The sequence below is a fragment of the Xenopus tropicalis genome, chromosome 7 (assembly GCF_000004195.4).
Source record: "Xenopus tropicalis strain Nigerian chromosome 7, UCB_Xtro_10.0, whole genome shotgun sequence".
In the NCBI taxonomy this organism is placed as follows: domain Eukaryota; kingdom Metazoa; phylum Chordata; class Amphibia; order Anura; family Pipidae; genus Xenopus; species Xenopus tropicalis.
The window spans coordinates 59,585,358-59,611,443 of record NC_030683.2 but is presented as its reverse complement, the minus strand read 5'-3'; the positions used below and the strand labels follow the sequence as shown (position 1 = coordinate 59,611,443).

General features: G+C 41.8%; 2 protein-coding genes across 6 annotated transcripts in view; one reads left to right on the top strand and one right to left on the bottom strand.

The window, feature by feature from the left end:
- The window catches only part of aip (aryl hydrocarbon receptor interacting protein), a 72,557-nt gene extending 57,770 nt beyond the window's left edge, over window positions 1-14,787 (top strand). Inside the window, exons 4-7 of one of the 2 annotated variants that reach the window (XM_012965878.3) lie at window positions 10,401-10,577; window positions 10,661-10,802; window positions 11,385-11,430; window positions 14,209-14,279. In XM_012965878.3, coding sequence (XP_012821332.2) covers window positions 10,401-10,577; window positions 10,661-10,802; window positions 11,385-11,430; window positions 14,209-14,212 — 369 coding nt within the window. In that variant the 3' untranslated portion in view covers window positions 14,213-14,279. 2 annotated transcript variants of the gene reach the window in all.
- The window catches only part of cdk2ap2 (cyclin-dependent kinase 2 associated protein 2), a 39,479-nt gene continuing 27,897 nt past the window's right edge, over window positions 14,505-26,086 (bottom strand). For all 4 annotated transcript variants that reach the window (XM_012966449.3, XM_012966450.3, NM_001005139.2 and 1 more), the window contains 2 exon segments: window positions 15,230-15,365; window positions 14,505-14,744 (listed from right to left, as the gene is read on the bottom strand). In XM_012966449.3, coding sequence (XP_012821903.1) covers window positions 14,677-14,744; window positions 15,230-15,365 — 204 coding nt within the window. In that variant the 3' untranslated portion in view covers window positions 14,505-14,676.

Sequence of the window (26,086 nt, the reverse complement as noted above, 5' to 3'; positions counted from 1 at the left end):
AGGCTTTTATAGATCATGGATTCTTGTAGGTGTATAATTTTAAAGTGATCATCTGTAAGTCAGTGTTTAAATTTCTCCTGTTTCAGGGCAGAAGGGAATGCAGGGTTGTTATTGGTGGGGGTTGTACCGTTATGTTGGGCAGTTGTTTCACCTTATCCCACACCTCCAGGGTGTTGGACAGCAAAGGGTTATTGCCATGCAAGATTCTGCAGTGTACTGTATCTATATATGAGGGAGATATATAAGATGAGTAACAGTTGACACTTCAGTAACCACCCATAACTAATTATGGTCCCAATCAACTACCCAATAGCAGAATTTATTTTTTTTTAAACAAATTTTCTCGCTCATCCCTAGGCAGCACAGGCACAAGTGGGTTAATGCGCTCTTCCCTTAAGAAGGCAGGATAGCAAAAGAAAAAAAGAACTAGGTCCTGTCTCCCCCTCTCTCATCCCTGCATTAACCCTGCCACCAACAGTTTTTTGCTATCCTGCTTCCTGGAGGCAGGAAGCCTGGGAGCTCTGCTCCCTTCACTTCATTTTATTTCATCTTTATTGTATTTTGTTTTGTTTTATTCCATTTTTTAGTTTCTCTTATTACCAGGATTATTCTCCATCCCTTTTGTTTTAGGAGTCAGAGGATTCACTCCCACTGTGGCAGACTGCTGCGCTGCCTAAGGGAGGCACACTACTGAGCACACATGGTATGCTTCTGTGCTGCCAAGCTCACCAAAGGGGGACTGAAAGGGCATGTTGTAGCGCTGCTTCCAGTCCACTTTCATGGGAAGCTGGCCTTAGAGGTATGCGGGAGCGCTGCCTAGATCAACCTCACTGATCGGCGCCAAAAGCAAGCCACAGCGCTGCTAAAGGAGCATGACATACCATCAGAACCGCTGAAAGCGGCGATCCCGATCTCCCAGCGCATCCACACCGCACATTTTTTCAAATACAGCGCCATTTGTTCTTTCATGCGCAGACGCGACAGCCGGAAGTCCCGGTACTCATCGCGTCATGCACTTCCGCCTACCGCTTCTCTGCACAGAAGCAGGCGCAACACGAGAGCTCATACAGGGGCTCCTGGGCAGTGAGGGAAATTCACTTTAAAGGCACTTTAAAAGACATTTAAACCTTACAGGTACGGTGGGCACAGCACCTCCTTTCCCCCCTGTACATTTTATTGCTCTCTCTCTCCTTTTCTGCCAACATCCTACGGGACACTAAGTAGCTTAACATGGCCTCTGAAGTAGGCAACTTGCCCAAAACAGACACAGCAGATCCATCACAGTCTGCAGACTTAACTCAGGGAACGGGCAAGCGGCAAAACAAGCGTGCTAGGCCCAAAGAACAGAACGCAGAGAGCAAAAAGAGCAGGCTTTCCCCACAGCATGTAGAAAGTCCAGCTGAGATTCCTGACTGGTTCAAACCTTTTCAAACCACCTTATTAGGTATTAGGTATTAGGTATTTCCTCCTCTTCCACAATGCAGTTACCACATCAGAGTACCTCAGCAGACAAGTCAGGTACACTTGGTCCAACAACCAGTACAGTGACTAATCCTACACAACCAGAAACAGAGGGATATACCTTGGATGGGGAAAATCCAGCTTTCAGTGAATCTGACAGTGCCGACCCGGTCACACATTCGAATGACTCATCCCATAGGTCCCAATCGAAAGCCGTGAATATCTTAATAATTGACATGTTTCAGACGCTAGGCATACAGGAAGAAGTAAAAGAACAAAAGACTTTAGATAAGCTCTTTGGTTCAACTCAACAACACCAAAAACAAGTACAAGAACTCATTTAAAAAGAGTGAAAAATTCCAGAACGTCGACTATCCAAGGATAAGAGACTCGACACCCTGTATCCCTTTGATCAGTCTCACAAGGACTTGTGGGACAATATCCCAAAGGTGGATGCTCCAGTAGCTAGACTACCTAAATGCACCACCATCCCTCTGGAGGACGGAACGTCTTTTAGAGATCCCATGGACAGAGCTCAAAAATATCCTTTCTTCAATCAATACCACCTTTAAACCGCCAGTAGCCGCAGCTTGCGTATCACACAAAGCAGTCTTGTGGCTCGAAGAAGCCCTCACTGCGTTCACAGACGATTCCTTTGACATGCATAGCCAGTTATCCAAGATCCTCAACGCAGTGCATTTTCTCTGTGATTCCTCTATGGACACACTACAGCTACTAGCCAAGACCTTGGCCATGTCAATTGGAGCCAGACATGCTCTCTGGATGAAAACCTGGAGCGCCGACCTGGCCTCAAAGAAAAATCTGGTAGCCCTCCCTTTCATGGGGACTTCACTATTTGGCCCCGAGTTAGACTCTATTATCAATAAAATCACAGGCAGAAAAAGCAATTTTCTCCCGCAAGATAAGAAAACATGTCCAGGCAGTTCACAACCCCAACGGTCCTTTCATCCCACCAACTATACCATACGCTCCATCCAAGGCTCTAGGCCACAGAACACATTCAGGACCCACAAAGGGCTACCAACCTAATAAGAAGCCAACTTGGAACACACAGAGATGTCCCTTTAAGGGGACCCCAGATAAATCTCATGAAGTCATGAAGAGCAAGCCGCCCCCGAGAGTCCGGAGGCAGTAGTACTCTTCAGGGAGGCATGGCTATCTACAACAACAGACAGGTGGGTTTATCAACTTGTCTCTTCAGGGTAAGTGCGGCAATTCCATCATCACCCACCATGCAAATTCCTCGAATCAAACACCCCCTCACACCTCAGAAGAGACTGGTTCTCAAACAGGCCATAAACGCTATGTTGGTCTCCAAAGCGATTATACCCGTACTGACTCCAGAAAGAAAAACAGGTTTCTACTCGAACCTCTTCCTGGTCCCAAAAAAGGACGGGTCATTCTGACCAGTACTCGACCTGAAAGCCTTAAACAGATTCCTCTTTGTACTGTCATTCAAAATGGAATCACTCTGGTCAGTCATAGCCAATGTCCAACAAGAAGACTTCTTCACGTCAATTGATCTTCGGGACGCCTACCTTCACGTCCCTATTCACCGGGACCATCAAAAGTACGCTTTGCATTCGCCAGAAGACACTTCCAGTTTCAGGCACTTCCGCGTGCCTTCACGAAAGTAATGGCAGCACTGGTCTCCACAAGAGGCGAAACTTCACATCAACCTACTAGAACTCTGAGCGGTATACCTATCCATCACCCACTGGTCACATCTCCTACAGGAGGTACAAAATGCTGCAACTCCTGGAAGGAAGTCTACCGCTTACTGGGCAGAGGCCAAACACTGCCGCCTGATCGCAGTGTACATCCCAGGCCATCTCAACTGGGAGGCAGATTTCCTCAGCCGCAACTTTGTAGACCAAGGGGAATGGTCCCTACACAAAGCCGTATTCCTCACGCAACGCTGGGGGACGCCACAGGTGGACCTCATGGCCTCCCGATTCAATCATCAGGTCCCTCGCTATTGCACCAGATACCGAGACCCACAAGCATTCACGATCGATGCAATGGACACCCTGTGGAATTTCAGCTTGGTATACATTTTTCCCCCCATTCCCATGATCCATCCAGTCCTCCGCAGACTGCTTTAGTTTCAGACTACAGCCATAGTCCTCACCCCTGTAAGCCTGTAACCGTAGCTTCCTATCACAGAATCTGGAATACATTCCTCACTAAATGTTCAGCCGCCCAGCCCAATACGTCCATGCACCACATCCCCACCTTACTGGACTTCCTTCAGGGCGGCCTTGACAAGGGCCTAGGCGTGAACTCCTTAAAGTTGCAACAGTCCGCCCTCTCACTACTTTTCCAGCATCAACTCGCGCTACACCCAGATGTCAGGAGATTTCTTCAGGCCGCAACACGCATCAAGCCCCCATACAAAAAGCCACTCCCCCCATGGGACTTGAACCTAGTCCTCCAGGCTCTGCAGAACCCTCCATTTGAACCATTAGCTACAATCGATCTGAAGCGCCTAACCTGGAAGGTAGCCTTCTTGACAGCAATATCTTCAGCCCGAAGAGTTTCAGAACTGGGGGCCTTATCCCATAAACCGCCATACTGCACCTTCCATGAGGACAAAGTGGTACTCTGGACTCTCCCCACATTCCTACCTAAAGTTACCTCGGCCTTTGACCTTAATCAAGAGATTGTTCTCCCTTCACACTGCCCCAAACCATCATCCCCACGAGAACGACTTCTCCACAACTTGGATGTGGTGAGAGCTCTGAAGATCTACATCCATAGAATAACGGATGTCCGCAAGTCAGATTCACTTTTTGTCTTGTATGGCCCCCAGCGCAAGGGCGCTAAAGCTTCCAAACCATCCATCGCGCACTGGATCAAAAGTCTCATCACCACAATTTACCGTAACAGGGGCCTACCTATCCCATTCAAGACCTCTGCACACACCACCAGAGCCCTCAGCACCTCATGGGCAATGGCCAACACAGCATCTGCAGAGCAGATATGTAAAGCAGCCACGTGGTCATCGGTACACACCTTCACTAAGTTTTACAAGTTTCACGTTTTTTCTTCCAAGGAAGCCACCTGCTTTGGGACAAACCCACTTGTGCCTGTGCTGCCTAGGGACGACAGAGAAAAGGGGATTTTTCATACTCACCGATAAAGCCTTTACTCGGAGTCCCGTCATGGCAGCACAGGGAGTCCCACCCTTTTATCGCTATAATAAGCTGTGTTAGCCGGAACTGTTGAAGGCCGGGTTAATGCAGGGATGAGGGAAGGGGGGGAGCAGGGGGAGACAGGACCTAGTCTTTTTTTCTTTTGCTATCCTGCCTCTTAAAGGGAAGAGCGCATTTACCCACTTGTGCCTGTGCTGCCGTGAAGGTACTCCGAGAAACGAGTACTTTATCGGTGAGTATAACAAATCTCCTTTTATTTATCATTTAAACCAGGAAGGGTTACATAAGACGGGGGAGGGGATTATTGTTACATTGGTACACCGTTGTTAATAATTACTGATAAGTAACATATTTATCCTGTACAGCAGTTACAAATACAGTTTGAAGTTGCATGGGTCACATCTATATAGTCGCTCTCGTGTTCTACCCAGTAGGTACACACTAGTTTGTTTAGGAAGTAGCTGTAATCCCAGATGTTATCATACTTGTCCGGACATGTTAGTTCAAGAAGTGGTATATTTGTACAGATAATTTCTCATGAGGATTGCCTTTTTCACATAAAATTGCATTTTGTGGTATCAGATCATCATCATTATACCAAGTAGGCAGACCATTGAATTTTTTATTTTGGGGAAAGTTGTTTTGTCTTGTATATAGGTCATTACTTTGTCCTACTATCGATTTTGGGACATGCCCACATCATATGTAGATAGTATGCATCTTGCTCCTGACACTTGGTAGTATCGCCCTTCCGACTGAGCTGAAGTGGGGTAATATGGAGTTGATGCATTACTCTGAACTGTATCAACCTGTCTCTGGTCACTATAAGGAATTGGTAAGCTTGCTGTGTGCATTCTTCCCAATCCTCAGTAGTGAGGGATGGGATGTTTTACCAGCCTATATATGACCTTGAGAAGGATGATGGGACAGAAGCAAGTAAGTCGCCGTATAGTTTTTAATTCTTTTTTTGGGGGGAAGGATTATGCAATGCATCCACAAAGGCCGGGTTAAGAAAGCTTATTTGGGATGCTAAAAATTGTGACACAAAGGCATGCCTGAGTTGCATATATACCAGCTGGTTAATTTGTACATTCGGGTTGATTCTCTGGTTTTTGACGTCCAGCCAAGTACATTTGGTAATGAGGAACTGGAATTTTGACAACAGTTGTTTGGGGAGCCTACAGGGAGTGCCTGAAACTAGGGGGCTGATTTACTTACCCACGAACGGGTCGAATGGAGTCCGATTGCGTTTTTTTCGTAATGATCGGTACTTTGCGATTTTTTCGTATGTTTTGCGATTTTTTCGGATTCTTTACGAATTTTTCGGATCCAATACGATTTTTGCGTAAAAACGCGAGTTTTCCTATCCATTACGAAAGTTGTGTAAAAAGTTGCGCATTTTGCGTAGCGTTAAAACTTACGCGAAAAGTTGCGCATTTTTCGTAGCGTTAAGTATTAACGCTACGAAAAATGCGCAACTTTTCGCGTAAGTTTTAACGCTACGCAAAATGCGCAACTTTTTACGCAACTTTCGTAATGGATACGAAAAACTCGCGTTTTTACGCAAAAATCGTATTGGTAACGAAAAATTCGTACAGAATCCGAAAAAATCGCAAAACATACGAAAAAGTCGCAAAATGTTCGTTTTCAAGTCGGAACTTTTCCAATTCGGGTCGGATTCGTGGGTTAGTAAATCAGCCCCTAGGAATAACATTAATTGTAACAAGGTTTATTATACCAAATCAGGAAACCATTTCTCCATTTTTTAAGGTGTGCTTCCAGTTTTTTATGTAACGCTAAACAGTTCTTATTTCACCAGGTTGCATAGTCATGGGTTAATTTTATACAAAGGTAGATGATTTCCTGTGATGCCCATTTATAAGGAAAATGCTGTGATAGTCCTTGGACGATCTGAGCACATAAGATGTGGAGAGTATAGGATTTGGTGTAATTAATTTTAAAATTACTTATCCTGCCAATTTTATATATAACATTGTTGAGGTTTGGGATGTTAAAATTAAGGTTTTGTAATAAATAAAGGTAGAGCAGCATCTGCATGCTCATCAATTTTATTTGTCTCTAATTTGAAGGCCTCCAATATCATGATTTATGAGATTCAAGAAAAGTACCCAAATCCAATTGGTTATTCTGGGGCCAAAACCATAATTAGCTAAGCAATTGAACGTAAATCGCCAGTTAACCCAGGCAAAAGCGTTCTCTGATTTGTAGACAGCAGTAGCATTTGATTGGAGTGTATATGGGTGAAGTGTAATATGTTCAGTACTCTCTGCTCGTGTTATCTGCGGGCTTCTTGATTGAGAAGAATTCCACTTTTTCAGGACCTTAAAGTTGTTGCAGGATGTTTTGAATACGTTTCAAGTATTTTTGCTAGAAGCTTAAGAAGCTTTTGTTATTAATTAATGAGATTGAGATTGGTCTATAAAGTTATAGTTACCGGAGCTTCTAAGTGTTTTTTCGAACAGAGCAAATTGCTCTGTAGGGCATTAAATGCTTTACAAAGATGTAGTGATAACATATGAGATAATTCTTTGTAATATGTCGTCTGGCCTGAAGGTGTATATGATATAGGTAATACAATTTTTTCCCGATTTCTTTCTGATTAACATGTTGTAGGAGGCTGCCATATGGGATTTGTGGTGGGTTAAATTGATAAGTATTGGTAAAGGACTCAATTTGTTCTGCTGTTTTCGATGGACAATATGGGCATTAGAAATTTAGGAATATAATTTTTTGATACTCTAGAATTTAGTGGCCTTTTGGCAGGAGTTTTACACACTTATCTCCATGTCTGTAGTATCTTTTGCCTAGAGGGTGTCATATATCATATTGCTTAACTCTTTACTAGCTGCGGCCAACTCCTGGGACTACTTGATGAGAATGTGAAGTTTTATGTAGTGTTTATTGTTTTGATTTTCTCAAGTAGTTACCCACCACATCCGATGCTTTCCAAGTAACATGCTGGGAAGCGCAAAAATGTGTTATCAGAGGTACTCATGTCAATAGGGTCTGGGAGAAAGACTTTCTCCCAGACCCTATTGACATGAGTACCTCTGATAACACATTTTTGCGCTTCCCAGCATGTTACTTGGAAAGCATCGGATGTGGTGGGTTTTTATTTTTTCGGGGTGAAACCAAAGTCCCTTTCTAAGGATTACCCACCTGCTCTTAACTTGCTGTTTAGGTGCAAGCTGTGAGCAACAAATGAGAATGTCTATGCCCCTTGTAGGAACATGTATACAAGCAGCTGCCTGTATGCTACTGTACCTCTGTTCTTTACTTGTACAGACAGCTCAGCTCAGTCCCAAGGTCTCACTGGGAGAGTTCATATTACCATCAAGTCTTTCTATGCCTATATATACAGTATTGGGCTAGCACTAATGCCTCTAAGCCCTCTGGCTTGCATGGTTGTGATGCACCAGTATATGTCATATTTCTACCTGAAACGTTCTATACTATTTCAACTATAGGACTGGCAATACAATCTGCACAGCTGAACTTGTGGGGAATTAAGTCATATGTCACTTTTTTTATTAGAGGAAAGTGGATGTCTATTATATATATTATATTATATATATGTTATAGCGATAATTCGTTTTTTTGGTCTTATGCAAAAAATAATAGACAAATTGATCTTGCACAGCCCACTGCTGGAATGTCTTATTACGGGTATCTCTGTGAGCTTGAGAACACCATGCCCATTTGTTTTTCATTCACTGCCAAACCATAACAGTTCTTGCACATGTTACAACAGCATAAGTTTTTCAGTTTTTTACAAGACAGGAAACTCCTAAACACACCCTATTTATATTGGAATGTTTTTTCTGTCCTCGGCAAGACATGCAAAATGCATTTTTTACATCTATAATTCTACAGTAAAGTGTCCTTTTATTGTCAGGCATGTGTATTTTCACAATGAGCCAGATCTTAACCTCTGCATTTTATACAGGTATGCAGAAGCACATTATTCAGGAACTTCCGAAAACGAGCAAGGCCTTTTTCCCCAGTGTCCTTTTCAGATAAACAGTTCTTCGTATTGACTCATAGCAAGGCATAAGTACTTTTTTTTTTATATGACATCAACTAAGCTAACAATAAGTCCATTCTAAAGGAACAGTAGCAACAAAAAAAATAAAGTGTTTTATAGTACTTAAAATATAATGTACTGTTGCCCTGCACTGGTAAAACTGGTGTATTAGCTTCAGGAATACTACTATAGTTTATATAAATAAGCTGTTTTGTTGCCATGGGGGCAGCCATTCAAGCTGGAAAAAAGGCACATTTTACATAGCAGATAAATTCTGTAGAATTGATCTGTTATCCTCTATGTAACCTGAGCCTTTCTCCTTTTGAATGGCTGTCCCCATGGCTACACAGCAGGGTATTTATATAAACTATAGTAGGGTTTCTGAAGCAAACACACAACTTTACCAGTGAAAGGCAGCAGTACATTATACTTTAATTACTTTGATACATTTTCTTTTTTTGGTGTTACTGTTCCTTTAAAGGCAATGCAATCCTGCTGGGGTTTTCAATGGGTACATTACTTTTTAGTTAACTTAAGACAGTGCTGTCCAACTGGTGCGGCCCGCAACCCCCCTCTGTGTAGCCCCCCCCCACCTGTCTGGCTGCTTTGATGACTTACTCTTGTGTAAGCTTTAAATGGTAAGTACTGTGATTAACTGCCCCCCTGCATGGCTCACACCTCAGATTCAGCCTGTAAACTCCCTGTATTGTTTAAAAATGTAACCCCCTGTGTTGTTCATCCCCTATACTGTTCACACCTTAGACTCAGACTGTAAGACCCACATTGTTCACACATCAGGAGCAGTAGAAATTCCAAAGGTTTCGCCACCAGTCAAGTTCGAGATCACTCAATAGTCATTCCAGTGCCCTTAATACTGCCTTATGTCTGCCAAAAAAGAACTCCGCATCTGGTGACAATCCCCTCTAATGTACTTGTACAGAGTAAAGGTAAAACACAGAAAGAAATCGCCAGCGCTCGGTCTAACCCACGCTGTAGTGTTGACCAGCTGCTAGAAACACACTATTGTGCCAGCGCTCGGTCTAACCCACAATCTGGAGTTGACCAGCTGCTATAAACGATAAAAAGCCATTAATTATACACAAAGAGGAAGAAAGTTTGCCAGCGCTTAGTTTGCCTTTAAAAATAATTTTTACAAAAATGAGGTGTTAGTACCACACTTTGGCCAAAATATGTAAGCTCACGTGCCACGTCAAGGCCCCTCATTGTACGTGAGTCCTACACTGTCTAATGACTTTGAGTCTGTGATGCAATTAAAATAAAGTCTCCCAGAAAACAATGTGAAGGCAAACTAAGCGCTGGCAAACTTTCTTCCTTTTGTGTACAGAGTAAAGGTGTCTTTTAGTTACAAAATTGTGATCCTTAGATTGGTAAGCCACAGTCAAGGTAAACCCCATAATGGTCTTAAATATTTACCTCCAGTCATATATTCAAAGACTGGCACCTCCCTTCATGGTAGCATGGGAGACACTTATCCCATGAAATGCTAAGTGTCTCCCGTCTCCAATGCTACCATGAAGGGAGGTCTTTGGCTGTTTCTGGTTACTGAAATGTCTTAATCTTTTACATAAATTCTATACCTGCTACTTAATCATTTCTTGGTGGGACAGCCTTGACAAATGACATGTCTATTTAAGGCACCGAGTGTTAGCATTAACTAATGGGTCAGCCCTGTTTAAAAAATGCCAATTTTTCTGTAGGTACAAGAACCTGGTTCATACAGACAAGATGCATGGGCAATGACCGATCAGGAGAAGATGGAAGCTGTACCAGTTCTTCACCAAGAAGGAAACCAGCTTTATAAACAAGGGAAAACCAATGATGCAGCTGCAAAATATTATGAGGCTATTGCCTGCTTGAAATCTTTGCAAATGAAGGTGAGCAATTGTAAATTAGAATCAGAAATTAACTTAATAATTTAACTTAATTATCCTGCTTATTTATGATGCTCTCTTTTTAGGAGCAACCAGGATCCCCTGATTGGATTGCTTTAGATCTAAAGATAACACCTCTTCTTCTTAATTACTGTCAGTGCAAGTTGCTTGAGGGTGATTACTATCAAGTTCTAGAGCACTGTTCATCCATACTGAACAAATACTCTGGTAAGATATTTGCTTAACTGCATAAATCTTCTTTTATAGGGAACTAAATTGCAAAGTGTAAAACATTTATAGAGAAAAATTATATTTTTAACTAGCATTAATAACAGATATATTTGCTATGTAATTTAAACCCCAATGCAAGTGTGAACTGCACTGCATTTTTTGGTGGCAACAATTGTAATAGGAAAGGAAAAACAGCAGTGCCCCAGCCAACAATAGGAATAAAAAAGCCTAAATAGCACCAAAGTGAGGGTAAAAAAATATGTATGTGCCTATTGTGAAAAGACATTTCAGTTTTGCTTCATTATGGCTCTGACACGTTTGTTTCTGGAGTACATGAATGCCTAGTACTTTTATTACCAGTTTAGAAGTGAAGGTGCATGGTTACTAATTTGTAGCAGAACTATAATTTATTTTCTTTCTCCCTAGTGCTTAACATGTTACATGTTAATGGGATGGTTCACCTTCAACTTAACTTTCAGTATGTTACAGAATGGCCTATTCCTTGCATCTTTTCAGTGTGTCTTCATTTTTTATTTTGTATAGTTTAATTATTTGCCTTCCTCTTCTGACTCTTTCAAGTTTTTGAATGGGGGTCACTAACCCCGGCAGCCACAAAACTTCCTCTGTGAGTTTTATTTTTATTACTTATCCTTCTGTCTTGGCTGTTCTCTAATATACCTGTCTCTCTTTCAAACCACTGCCTGGTTGCTGGGTTAAACTGAACCCTAGCAACCAGATAGGTGCTGAGATTCCAAACTGGAGAGCCGCTGAACAAATGCTAAAATAACTCAAAACCGCAAATAAAAGATTAAGATCAATTGTAAATTCTCAGAATAGCAGTCTTTACATTATACTAAGTTAATTTAAAGGTGAAGGACCCCTTTAAGTGGGTCTGTGTTGCTTCTGCATTGGGGAAAACCTCTTTAAAGGAACAGTAACACCAAAAAATTAAAGTGTTTTAAAGTAATTAAAATATAATTGTACCTGCACTGGTAAAATTGGTGTGTTTGCTACAAAAACGCTGCTATACTTTATATAAATAAGCTGCTGTGTAGCCATGGGCCAGCCATTAAAGCTGGAATAAAAAGAAGAAAAGGTACATTTTACACAGCAGATAACGGTGAAGGAGGTGGTTAAAAAACAAAGCTTTATTTTACATCAATCAATCAATCATAGGATTGATGTGAAATAAAGCTTTGTTTCTTAACCACCTCCACTTGTGTTTGGAGTGCGCACCCATCAGAGAAATTGTGCTTGTGATTACTGGGTCTCCCTTTGCTATCGGTCTGGGTGCAGCGCCCCCAGTGTGAATCAGTGTGGCCAGTGTTCATGAAAAACTTTGATTTATGTGAATTTTCAAGAATAACTAGTTGTGAAAAAAATCTTCCAAGTGAAGGGTCCTGTGCAAGGCACCTGGACCAATTTTGTGAAGGGGTGAGCGAATGCTTTTTGAGGCTGGCTGTTTTAAATTTGGTTTAATTCACTGAGTGGCTAAGAGCAGACTTTGAATAATTGTAGTTGGTTGAGATAACACAGTGCTGTCCAACTTCTACGGTGCGGAGGGCTGGAATTTCTCTAGCATACATGGTGGAGGGCCGCTAATGGAAGGCAGTTTTGACCACTCCCCTTTTTGAAACCACACCCACTTCAAACCACACCTATTTTATCACAATGGTGGTAGCACAGCAAAATCCCAAATGCTTGGTCCTTACTGTGGGGATATCAACCATCATTCATATGTGAAAGAATTATGTCATATTAAGATATACCCTTAAATTCCATATGCCTCCTCCCCCCCGTGGATAGCAGAGCAGTACATAATGACACACCTTAGGGATTTGCAACTGCTAACAAACTCCCACAACAAACCCCTGCCAGGTTCACCTCCCACAGGCAGCATAGGGCAAGCAGAGTATGGCACACACAGGCAGCACTCTGCCTGTCCTATGCTGCCTCTGTGTGCCATACTCTGCCTGCCCTACCCTGACTGTATGTGCCATACCCACCCTGACCTATGCTGCCTGTGTGTGCGCCATACTCTGCCTACAGTACCTATGTCTGAGGTGTGAAGAAGTGAACAATGGGGGTGATTACAGTCTGACCCTGAGGTGTGAACAATGCAGGTACTAAAAGGTGTGAAAAACCTTTTTAAACAATACAGAGGGATTACAGCAGTACTGATACCATTTAAAGCTTACTCTAAGGTAAGGCATCAAAGCAGCCAGACAGAGGGGGGGGCCGCCAGTTGGACAGCACTGAGATAACAGATAAAGCTCTGTAGAATATAATGGGGTTTTATCTGTTAAGTAACCTGTGCCTTTTCTCCTTTGAATGGCTGCTCCCACAACTACAAATCAGCAAACACACCATTTGCACCAGTGCACTATATTGTAATTATTTTGATATACTTTTATTTTTTGGTGCTACCGTTCCTTTAAGCAAAAGGCAAAGTTTTATGTCAAGTCCATAATCTCAGTGGTTATGTTATATATTTAGATACAATTCCTATCAGCATATGTATTTTATGCAAGCTGGTGTTTAAAGGGACATGTGGCCAAAACATTGTTAAACTGTAAAGTCGACATGCTGCATAGATGTATGTAATGTCTGCTATACACATGGTTGCAGGAAAGTCAGCGTGCTCTGCTGATGTTTGGGCTGAAGACCTGGCACATTCATAGAGTATGAGTTATTATGGACCAATGCAGCACACAGTAACCTTTACCTGACGCTGTTGGTGGGATAATATGGTGCAAAGTAGGCACCATCACCATTGATAGTAAATCCGGTTTAAGCCAGTCCATTCTTAACCTTGGCCAAAATTAGGCCTGCAGTTAAGAAATATTGGGTGTGGGATGCGAGGTTCTTAACTCACCCAACTAAAGACTGTGGTTCTAACAAAGATAAGGAATTTATTATTAATACAGGTATGGGATCCCTTATCCGGAAACCTGTTATCCAGAAAGTTCCAAATTACGGAAAGACCATCTTCCATAGACTCCATTATAACAAATAATTCTAATTTTTAAAAATAATTTCCTTTTTCCTTGTAATAATAAAACACTACCTTGTACTTGATCCCAACTATGATATAAATAATCCTTATTGGAGGCAAAACAAGCCTATTTGGTTTATTCAATTCTTAAATGATTTTTAACAGACTTGTTATGGAGATCCAAATTACAGAAAGATCCCTTATCCAGAAATCCCCAGGTCCCAAGCATTCTGGATAATAGATCCCATACCTGTACATGGTCTTTTTCCAAGAGCAAAAAAAAAGCATTTTTTTTCCTGCAGATTTCTATCCCTAGTTATGTTGAGGTATGAAAACATAAAATTTTAGTATAATTATTTGTCATTATGTTACCATGTCTTATGCCTTTTTTTCCCTCTCCTTTTAAAGATAATGTGAAAGCATTGTTTAAGAGAGGACGTGCGCATGCTGCTGTGTGGAATGCATCAGAGGCAGAGCGTGACTTTTCTCGTGCAGTCTCTCTTGATCCCTCCCTTGCGCCCCTTGTTGCCAAGGAAATGAAGAAACTTGAGGAACGTTTACATGAAAAAAATCTAGAGGACAAAATAAGATTTCGAAATATCTTCCACTAACTGTAGTTCAGAAACCAGTTAGTGACTAACAACCATATTTATATAGGTCAGTGCTACAATGTGTGTTAATTTTTTTTTTTTTTTTTTTTTTTATTGACACACTAAACATTTCATAGGGCTGCTATTTGCCTTTTAGTCAGACCAATTATGATATTATGCAAAGTCCTTACAGCATCAAATTGGTAGTTAAACCTTACAAAAAAATGTATTGATTATATTTATATAAAAATACAAAGCAACGGTAAAAAAGTGGAAATACAAGATATCACGTGCGGGCATTGCGCTCTGTTTCGGCAAGACATTCTCTCACAAGTGCGCGGGCATGAATTATACCTAGAAAGACAACAATTAGTACACATTCATCATCAATGTAAAAATAAATAAGAGAGAAAGTATAAAAAAAAAAAATCCTGACCAATCCATGCTTTTAAGCTGGCCATACACGCACCGATACTATCGTACGAAATTTCGTACGATATTCGGTGCATGTATGGCATGTCAGCGAGTCGACCGATATCGCAGGAGGCTGCCGATATCGGTCGACTCGCCGATCGGCCAGGTTACAAAATTTTGATCGGGCGCCATAGAAGGCGCCTGACCAAAATCTGCCGTCTGGGCTGAATCGGCAGAAGGAGGTAGAAATCCTATTGTTTCTACCTCCTTATCTGCTGTTTCAGCCCTGACGGTGTGTGGCAGATCTGATGATTTTTCGTGCGACCGATGATCGCACAAAACATAGTCAGATCGCCACGTGTATGGCCAGCTTTACTCTGATCACTGCAACCCCAGTGGTCATTTTCTAAAAAACAAGGCCTTACCTCTCTTTAGTCTCTCCATTGCACTTTTACTTCCAGCATAGGTTGGTCTGATCTCTTTACCCATCTCCTCGATTACAGATAAGAGGTCACTGTATGTACCCTGGGAAACTGCTTGAGACACAGCTGGCTTTACTCCCTGTGACACAAAAGAAATGGAATACTGGTTGCATTGGATTTTTAGTATATAAGTAGCACACAGTCATTTTAAGGTCATGGCCATTATTTTACCTATTCATTGTGACAAAGTGTTGCAGACTTACATCACCCCATAAATATAAAGCAGCATGTTTATCTGGTTGTCCCTTCCCCCTAACAAAAAGTTAAAAAGCCTTTATTATCCCTTGGACAAACAACATTTCAGGTCACCATTGGCCTTTTTAAGCTTGAAAAGTTTTATGGCAAGCAACAAATCTCCCTGTGTGCCATTGCTCTTATTGTTACTTTACTTTCTCCAAATATCTATTTGCACAACCCACCCATTTCACTTCCTCCTCACTGCAGCTTTCAGTTTATCTTGCCCTGTGTGACAGCAAAGCTGTAATTGGCTACCTGTACGACTATGGTTCTGGGCAAGGACAATTTGGACATGCCCACCTTAATAGCAACAATATTTATCCTTATATATTTTTACTCTTCCTTGCCAACATAATGGAGCATTATTAGAATACACTAAGGTAGAGAGCCGCATTTAAATAGAAAAAGGTGTTGGGGAGCAACACAAGCATGAAAAAAAGTTCCTGGAGGTGCCAATAAGAACTATAATTGGCTACTTAAGCCAATAAGAACTATAATTGGCTACTTAAGCCCCTATGTGGACTGGCAGCATACAGAAGGCTCTGTTTGGCATTATACTTGGTTATGCTACCAAAACTTGCCTCCTTACCAGAAATTCAAAAATGAGCATGCCTCAAAAATGAGCTTGCCTTGAGGCCACGGGGATCAACATCAAAGGGGTTGGTGAGCAACATGTTGCTCACAAGCCGCTGGTTGGGAAACACTACACTAAGAGGTATATATCTAGTAAAAGTAAATCTAGAGCAACTGGACTTGCTAAGTAATCATTGAAGACGTTTCACTACTCATCAGAGCAGCTTCTTCAAGATGAAGAAATGTCAATTGAAATGTCTTCAATGATTAGTTAGCAAGTTCAGTTGCTCTAGATTTACTTATACTAGATAAACCATGACCTAGATGAATAAAAATCTTCAGTCATACACTAAGAGGTATATTTATCATGCTGTGTAAATAGTGGAGTGAAGCATTACTGCTGATGTTGCCCAGGGAAACCAATCAGCAATTATATTTCAACAGTTAGAAAACCAAAGCAAAGCATCTAAGGAGATCCCCTTAGGGCTCTGGCACATGGGGAGATTAGTAGCCCGCGACAAATCTCCCCGGATTGCCATCCCACCAGCGAGAATGTAAGTCGCCGGTGGGATGGCACAAGCTGTGCAGGCGATTTCGGCAAATCGCCGAAAATGCCTCGCCGGTGGGATGGTAGTTTGAGGAGATTTGTTGCGGGCAACTAATCTCCCCGTGTGCCAGAGCCCTTAGACGGGGTATTTGCTAACAGTAAATATCATATCTGGTCACACGTCCATTACTCCTATCTGTGCGGCTCAGAACCCTCCATAGAAGGTTTCTGTGCAAAAGTTGCATATTAATATATATATATATATGAGCCATACTGTCGGCCTCATCTGTCTTTTATTCCCTGTTCCTGGTAATAATTCAAAAACTAAATAAAAAGACCTTTATAATAAACTTCACAGCCAACTGAAATGTTACTAAGAATAAGACATTTATATAATTGCTGGGTAAACTGTTTTTTTTTTTTTCAATTTCACTTCATTAAATAAAGCTTTGTTATTAACAATTTTTGCAGATTTTTTAAATTAATAAATCATTGTTATTCCTTACATTAACAGACTGAAAATAAGGGGCACATGTTTGTTACAAAGAAAAACTTTGATTTTTTTTTTCAGCAAGGAGCCCACTGTATAAACAATTAAGTCCCTTCCCCCAGCTATAGATAATGAAAGGCCTGTATGCTTCCACTGCCTACCAGCTCATAAAGTAAAGGGAAGAAGGCCGGATACTGAAATATTCTTTAAAGCAGAAGGAAAGGCATTTTACTGCCAATAGATTGGCCACAATAGCGCAAGTCAGAAAGCTATATTTATTTTGCAGAAAGCATTATCAAACCTAAGTAAACAGCCCAAGAAGCTCCCTGTGTTTGTTTAACCTTTATACTGCCAACAACGTATGAGAGATACTCATGGCAGTAAAAGGCTTTTTACTCATAAGTCGTTAGTTAAAGGCTCCGCTGCAGAGAGTTTCTACAGATGACAGCACTCTGGGCAACGAGCCAGGGGTGCTGTCATATCGGTCCTGCAACGATCGCTGCAGGACCTCCACTATAAGCACCAGATGCGATCACATCGCGTCTGCTGTTTTGCCCAACTTCCTGCTCCCCACCCCCCCTCCCAGCACATAAACTGACAGGGGGCTCTGTATGCAAAAGCTGAGTTGGCAGGCGAGAAATCCATATGCGCTATTTTCATTTTGGGGTCAGTACATACTGCAGACTTTGGTATATCTATGCATATTGGGCATCAAACTGTTCAGTAGACCTTAGGTGTTCCTATTTGGGGTGATTTGCCTTTATCTGATCTTTATCAAGAAATTGTGAGAGATAAATGCAGCACAATTGCAGATTTGTATGACATTTCAGAAAATCGCATAAAAATGTTGCAAACTTAGGAAAGCTTTACGGCTTGGTACTATGGAGCAAAAAGAAATGTGTACCCATTATAGATTTGGGGAAATGTGTACTTTCCAAAAATATATGGCTTTCTGGGGTGAGTGTAATTTTTTGTAGCATTATCCCACATAAAGGATGTAAATGTGTTGATTTTGCATAGATCATCTCCCTCAGTTCCCATTGGGGCCCCTACATGCCAAATATTTAGGTAAACCTATACATATTGGGCATCAAACTGTTCACTGGACCCCTGACGTTCAAAGTTAGGGTGTTTTATCTTGGTACCTAATGCTATGTGGGAGATAAGATGCTGCAAAATGGAAGCTTTGAGGGGATTTTTGGAAACGTTATCAATTTAGGAATGCTTTACAGCTTGGTACTTTAGAGAAGAAAGACACAGGTACCCATTTTAGATTCGGGGGAATGTGTACTTCCCAAAAATATATGACTTTCTGGGGTGAGCGTACTTTTTACTAGCTTTATCCCACATCTAATGATGTAAATGTGTTGATTTTGCAGGAGCTGAATTGACAGAAATGATAGATCATTTGGGGGTATGTTCACATTGGGGCCCCTACATGCTTGATAAAGGGGGTCACTTTGCCCCGAAACGTTGCACTACTGCAATATTGTTTGAATTAAAGGGCTTGTCCCTATTGCAGCTCTGAGTGCCATTGCATTTGTTGTCACATTGGGGCCCCTACATGCCACATACTTAGGTAAACCTAAACATATTGGGCATCAAACTACATAGTAAGTTGGGTTGAAAAAAGACATACGTCCATCAAGTTCAACCATAGATCAAGTTCAACCATAATCAAGTTCAACCATAGTTCAGTGGACCCCTGGCATTCATATTTAGGGTTTATTTGGTTACTTTATGACCTGTAGGAAATAAGATACTATACACTGGAAGCTTTGAAGTGATTTTTTAAAAAATTCACACATTTTGATAAACAACTTTAGGAAAGCATTGCAACTTCATAGTTTGGAATAGACAGACAGCTGTGCCTATTCTGGATTCCCCAGAATCTGTTCTTTTCAGAAATATGTAATTTTCTGGGATAAACCTTCTGTTAGTGGAATTTTTGTCCTTGAAATCTAAAGTAATGCTTTCTGAAGCATTGCTTTGGAAATTTAGTAGTGTACTGCTCGGAGGTTTTGACCCATACAAGTGAGAAATCTCCATAAAACCATATATATTTGGTATTGGCACGTTCAGGAGACATGGTACTTTCCAAATCAGTTGTATATTCGTGCATAAAATAATTTCTGTTTCTAGTATGTGTGTTTATATTATGGAAAATGTTTTTTTTTTTCCATTTTTTAGACATTTAGAAGCCTATATCTTGTTACAGAATTGAAATTTCACAAAAATTCTACCATATTTTGAAAGCTTAGGTTGTCCTGAAAAAAACGATATATTGTTTTCCTGGGTAAACTAAAAGTCCCCCCGAGGAAAGGCCCCTAAAGTGAAACAGTGCAAAATGTTCAATAACTGTCTGGCAATACAAGTTCCGCTTTGACCAAAACGGCTGGCAGTGAAAGGGTTAAGCTAGAAGCTTCCATTTTAGCTTGGTCTCAGTAACTTCCATGCTGCAGCTCTAGCTCCTGGTAGCCCAGATTACACAGCAGTTGGGATAGGGAAAGTGAGAGGGTAAAAGACAGAGAAGAGAGAGGAGCCAACTCGTGCCTTGAAGGATTTTTCTGAAAGAAGGAAGTATAATACTGAAGAACATGTGTACACAAAAGAAAAATCCTGTGTGAAAACCTGTGCAGCTTTTTTTTTTTTTTTTTTTAAGTTAAATGGTTAAGCACACCATTTGCAGAATACTTCAACCATGTTCGTGATACTGACACTATTAAAATTACTCTTCAAAATGTTAATGTACATATGTGGGGGATTCACAAAAGTGAGACAAAAATAATGGTAGAATTTTTGTGAAATTCCAATTCTGTAACAAGATATAGGCTTCTAAATGTCTAAAAATGAAAAAAAAAAAAACATTTTCCATAATATAAACACACATACTAGAAAATTATTTTATGCACGAATATACAACTGATTTGGAAAGTACCATGTCTCCTGAATGTGCCAATACCAAATATATATGGTTTTATGGAGATTTCTCACTTGTATAGGTCAAAAAACTCAAAACAGTACACTACTAAATTTCCAAAGCAATGCTTCAGAAAGCTGCATCTTTATCCCAGAAAATTTGACATTTTTGGAAAGAACAGATTCTAAGGAATCCAGAAGAGGCACAAATGTCTGTCTACTCCAAACTATGAAGTTGCAATGCTTTCCTAAAGATATTTATCAAAATGTGTGATATTTAAAAAAAAAAAAAAAATCACTTCAAAGCTTCTAGTGCAGGGCTGTCCAACTGGCGGCCCGCGACCCCCCTCTGTGTGGCCCCCCACCTGTCTGGTTGCTTTGATGATTTACCTTTGTGGAAGCTTTAAATGGTATCAGTACTGAGATTAAATGCCCCCCTGTATGGTTCACACCTCATATTCAGGCTCTAATCCCTCTGTATTGTTTAAATATGTAATCTCCTGTACTGTTCACACCTTTTAGTTTCTGCATTGTGGGTGATTACAGCCTGAGCCTGAGGAGTGAACACTGCAGGGGTCCTCAGGCTCAGGCTGTAATCACCCCCATTGTTCCCTCAGACTGTAGGAGCAGTGCCAGCATTATGTCAGTGTATGATGTCTGTGTGTGCCATACACACAGGCAGCATAGGGCAGAGAGAGTAAGGCACACACAGGCAGGGTAGGGCAGGCAGAGTATGTCCCATACTCTGTCTGCCCTACCCTGCCTGTGTGTGCCATACTCTGCCTGCCCTATGCTGCCTGTGGGAGGTGAACCTGGCAGGGGTTTGTTCTGGGAGTTTGATAGCATTTGAAAATAGTAATTGTATGGTCCCTAAGATGTGTAAGTATGTGCTGGGGGTTGCTGTGCTATCCAAAGGGGAAGAGGAGGCATAGGGATTTAAGGTTGTGTCTTAATATGGCATAATATAATTCTTTCACATATGAATGAAGGGTGATATCCCTACAGTGAGCACCAACCATTTGGGGTTTTGCTGCGCTATCACCATTAATGTGGGTATAGTCTTAAAAGCTCTTGTGATAACATGGGTGTGGTTTTAAGTGGGTGTGGTTTAAAAAGGCTTCCATTATCGGCCCTCTACCGCGTTGGCCAGAAAAATTCCGGCCCTCTGTACCACAGAAGTTGGACAGCGCTGTTCCAGTGCATTAGTATCTTATTTGCTACAGGTCATAAAGTAACCAAATAAAAAACCCTAAATATGAACGCAAGGTGTCAACTGAATAGTTTGATGCCCAATATGTATAGGTTTACCTAAATATTTGGCATGTAGGGGCCCCAATGGGAACATATCCCCATATGATCTATGATTTCAGCGCCTGCAAAATCAACACCTTTACATCCTTTATGTGTGATAATGCTACAAAAAAGTACACTCACCCCAGAATGCCATATATATTTGGAAAGTACACATTCCCCCGAATCTATAATGGGTACACATTTCTTTTTGTTCCAAAGTACCAAGCCGTAAAGCTTTCCTAAGTTTGCAGATTTGTACACATAGGCACCAATGACAAAGTTAGAGGAGGGGGGGGAAGTCCTCAAGAACGATTTTAAAAAGCTAGGTGCAAAGTTGAGGGCGAGGACTTCCAAGGTAATTTTCTCAGAGATATTACCTGTGCCACGAGTAACATTAAGAAGGCAGCGGAAGCTCAGGGAGATAAATGCGTGGCTGAGAGATTGGTGCAGGGAGGAGGGCTTTGGGTTTCTCCAGAACTGGGCTGATTTCTCAATCGGCTACAGGCTCTTTGCCAGGGATGGGCTGCACCTCAATGATGATGGGGCAGCTGCTTTGGGGGAAAAGATGGCTAGCGGGTTGGAGGAGATTTTAAACTAGGAGTGGGGGGGGGGGAGGGTGCAGCGGGAAATTCTGTGGGAGACAGGATAGATGAGGTAGTGGGCATAGTAAGGGAAAATGGGGGAGGAGACTTGCTTCGGGATACTGATAATGGCAGGGAGGCCCATAAGTTGTTTACACATCATTCTCACGCCGGAACCAGAATTAAATGTATGTTTACCAATGCAAGGGAGTCTGACTGGTAAAATGGGAGAGCTGGAGGTACTGGCGTTGGAGCGGAAATATGATGTGATTGGTATTGCTGAAACTTGGTTGAATGAGTCTCATGACTGGGCAGTTAATATTGGGGGGTATACATTGTTTCGGAGGGACAGGGGCAATAGAAAAGGAGGAGGAGTGTGTCTGTTCATTAAGCAGGAATTAAAAGCAAATATTAAGGAGGAAGTGATGGGGGTAACAGAGGGAGCTGAATCCTTATGGGTTGAGCTTCTCACAGATAGTAAAGAATCTACCAAACTAATTGTAGGGGTATGCTATAGACCCCCTAATGTAAGCGAAGAGGAGGAGGCCCAGCTCCTGTTGCAAATAGAAAAGGCTGCTAGTTTGGGGCAAGTGATAATAATGGGGGATTTTAATTACCCTGATATTGACTGGGGCAATAGTACTGCCAGGACAGTAAATGGGAACAAGTTTATAAACTTGCTGCATGACAACTTTATGTCACAAGTTGTTAAGGAGCCAACCAGGAACCATGCTATACTAGATCTAGTGTTCTCTAATGGCCCAGAACGTATAGCAAATGTGCAAGTGGTTGAACCCCTGGGTAATAGTGACCATAATGTTATTTAATTTGATGTTTGGTGCAGGAAACAAATTTACACGGGGGCAACAAAGACACTGAATTTTAGGAAGGCAAATTTTAGCTCCTTAAGGGCAGCGCTTCAGGGCATAGATTGGGGCATTATGTTTTCTGATAAAAACACAGAGTAGAAATGGTTGTCATTTAAAATTATATTAAATCATTACTGTTCTCAATTCATTCCATTAATAAGAAAAAGTAGAAGTGTTAAGAATCACCCTATGTGGCTTAACTCTGAGGTAAAGAAGTTAATAGGGAAAAAAAAGGAAAGCTTTTAAGAAATATAAGTCAGAGGGGACAGTAGCTGCGTTTAATGAATATAAACACTATAACAAGTGTTGTAAAACAGCAATCCGGAAGGCAAAGATAGAAAATGAGGAGCGCATCGCGGCCGAGGCCAAGACTAACCCCAAAAAGTTTTTTAAGTATATTAATAGTAAAAAGATGCAGGTTGAGGGTGTGGCCCCATTGAGTTATAGTAACAATATGGTTACAGCGGATACAGAAAAGGCAGATGTGCCCACCCAATAGCTTCACTGTTGCCTTAGCTCCAACTACACAGTGGCTGGCACAGGATATGGTGCTTAAAGGGTTACACACGATAAATGTAAACAAGGCACCTTGGCCAGGTGGAATACACCCTCGGGTACTGAGAAAGCTAGGGGCAGAATTGCAGTGGCCCTTGTTTCTGATATTCTCAGACTCTCTTTCATCAGGTATGGTATCTAGGGATTGGAAGAAGGCGAATGTCATTCCCATATTTTAAAAGGGAGTAAGATCTCAGCCTGGCAATTATAGGCCTGTAAGTTTGACATCCGTGGTGGGCAAGTTATTTGAAGGCTTGTTAAGGGATCACATTCAAAATTATGTAGTGGAGAATGCCATTATGAGCAGTAATCAGCATGGCTTTATGAAGGACAGGTCATGTCAGACCAATTTAATTGCTTTTTATGATGAGGTAAGTAAGAAGCTGGACAGTGGGGATGCAGTAGATATAATCTATTTGGATTTTGCCAAAGCATTTGATACCGTTCCCCACAAACGACTGCTTTCTAAGATAAGGTCTATTGGTCTTAGTGAAGTCGTTTGCACATGGATAGAAAACTGGCTACAGGATCGGGTACAGAGGGTGGTTGTTAATAGTACATTCTCTACTTGGAATAAGGTCCTCAGTGGGGTCCCTCAGGGTTCTGTACTGGGTCCACTTTTGTTTAATTTGTTCATAAATGACTTAGGGGAGGGTATCATGAGTAATGTATCAGTGTTTGCAGATGACACAAAACTCTGCAGACCAGTCAATTCTATCCAGGATGTGACATCCCTGCAGCAGGATCTTGACCAACTGGCAATCTGGGCAGCTAAGTGGCAGATGAGATTTAATGTGGATAAATGTAAGGTCATGCACCTGGGATGTAAAAATATGCAAGCCCCGTATACCCTTAATGGGACTGCACTAGGCAAATCCATAATGGAGAAGGACCTTGGAGTCCTTGTAGATAATAAACTTGGCTGTAGCAAGCAATGCCAGGCAGCAGCTGCAAGGGCAAACAAGGTTTTGAGCTGTATTAAAAGGGGTATAGATTCACGGGAGGAGGGGGTTATTCTTCCCCTTTACAGAGCGCTGGTAAGGCCCCATCTAGAATATGCTGTTCAGTTTTGGTCTCCAGTGTTCAAACGGGACATTATTGAGTTAGAGAGGGTCCAGAGAAGGGCAACTAAGCTGGTAAAGGGTATGGAAAGTCTCCGTTATGAAGAAAGACTGGCCAAGTTGGGTCTGTTTACACTGGAGAAGAGGCGCTTAAGAGGTGACATTATAACTATGTATAAATATATAAGGGGATCATATAATAACCTTTCTAATGTTTTATTTACCAGTAGGTCCTTCCAACGGACACGAGGGCACCCACTCCATTTAGAAGAAGGGAGGTTCCATTTAAATATTCGGAAAGGATTTTTTACAGTGAGAGCTGTGAAGTTCTGGAATTCCCTCCCCGAATCAGTCGTGCTGGCTGATACATTATATAGCTTTAAGAAGGGGCTGGATGGATTCTTAGCAAGTGAGGGAATACAGGGTTATGGGAGATAGCTCTTAGTACTAGTTGATCCAGGGACTGGTCCGATTGCCATCTTGGAGTCAGGAAGGAATTTTTTCCCCTCTGCAGCAAATTAGAGAGGCTTTAGATGGGGTTTTTTGCCTTCCTCTGGATCAACTAGTAGTTAGGCAGGTTATATATAGGTATTATGGTTGAACTTGATGGACGTATGTCTTTTTTTCAACCCAACTTACTATGTTACTATGTTGTATGACATTTCAGCAAATCGAATAAAAATGTTGCAATTTGCCGCATTTATCTCTCACAATTTCTTGATAAAGATCAGATAAAGGCAAATCACCCCAAATAGGAACTACTAAGGTCTACTGAACAGTTTGATGCCCAATATGTATAGATCAGTGCTGTCCAACTGGCGGCCCTCGACCCCCCTCTGTGTGGCCCCCCACCTGTCTGGCTGCTTTGATGGCTTACCTTTGTGTAAGCTTTAAATGGTATCAGTACTGAGATTAACTGGCCCCCTGCATAGTTCTCACCTCTGATTCAGGCCCTGCATTGTTCAACCCCTGCCGTGTTCACACCTCAGGCTGTAATCACCCCCATTGTTCACCTGTTCACACCTCAGACATTGTAGGTACTGCCTGGACTATGCTGCCTGTGTGTATGGCACACACAGGGAGCATAGAGTAGGCAGATTATGGCACAAACAGGTAGGGCAGGCAGAGTATGGCACACAAAGGCAGCATAGGGTAGGCAGATTATACACATAGCATAGGGCAGTGAGGGTATGGCAAAAACAGGTAGGGCAGGCAGAGTATGGCACACACAGGCAGCATAGGACAGGCAGTGTGGGGCACACACAGGCAGGGTAGGGCAGGCAGAGTATGGCACACACAGGCAGCATAGGGCAGACAGAGTGCTGCCTGTGTGTGCCATACTCCGCCTACCCTATGCTGCCTGTGGGAGGTGAACCTGGCAGGGGTTTGTTGTGGGTTTGGTAGCAGTTGGCCATTAAATGGTCCCTAATGTGTGTAATTATGTGCTGGGGGTTGCTGTGCTATCCACAGGGGAGGAGGAGGCATATGGATTTAAGGGTATATCATAATATGACATAATTCTTTCACATATGAATGACTATTGATATCCTCGCTGTAAGGACCAAGCATTTGGGATTTTGCTGTGCTACCACCATTGTGATAAAATAGGTGTGGTTTGAAGTGGGTGTAGTTTAAAAAGTGGGAGTGGTCAAAACTGCTTCCATTAGCGGCCCTC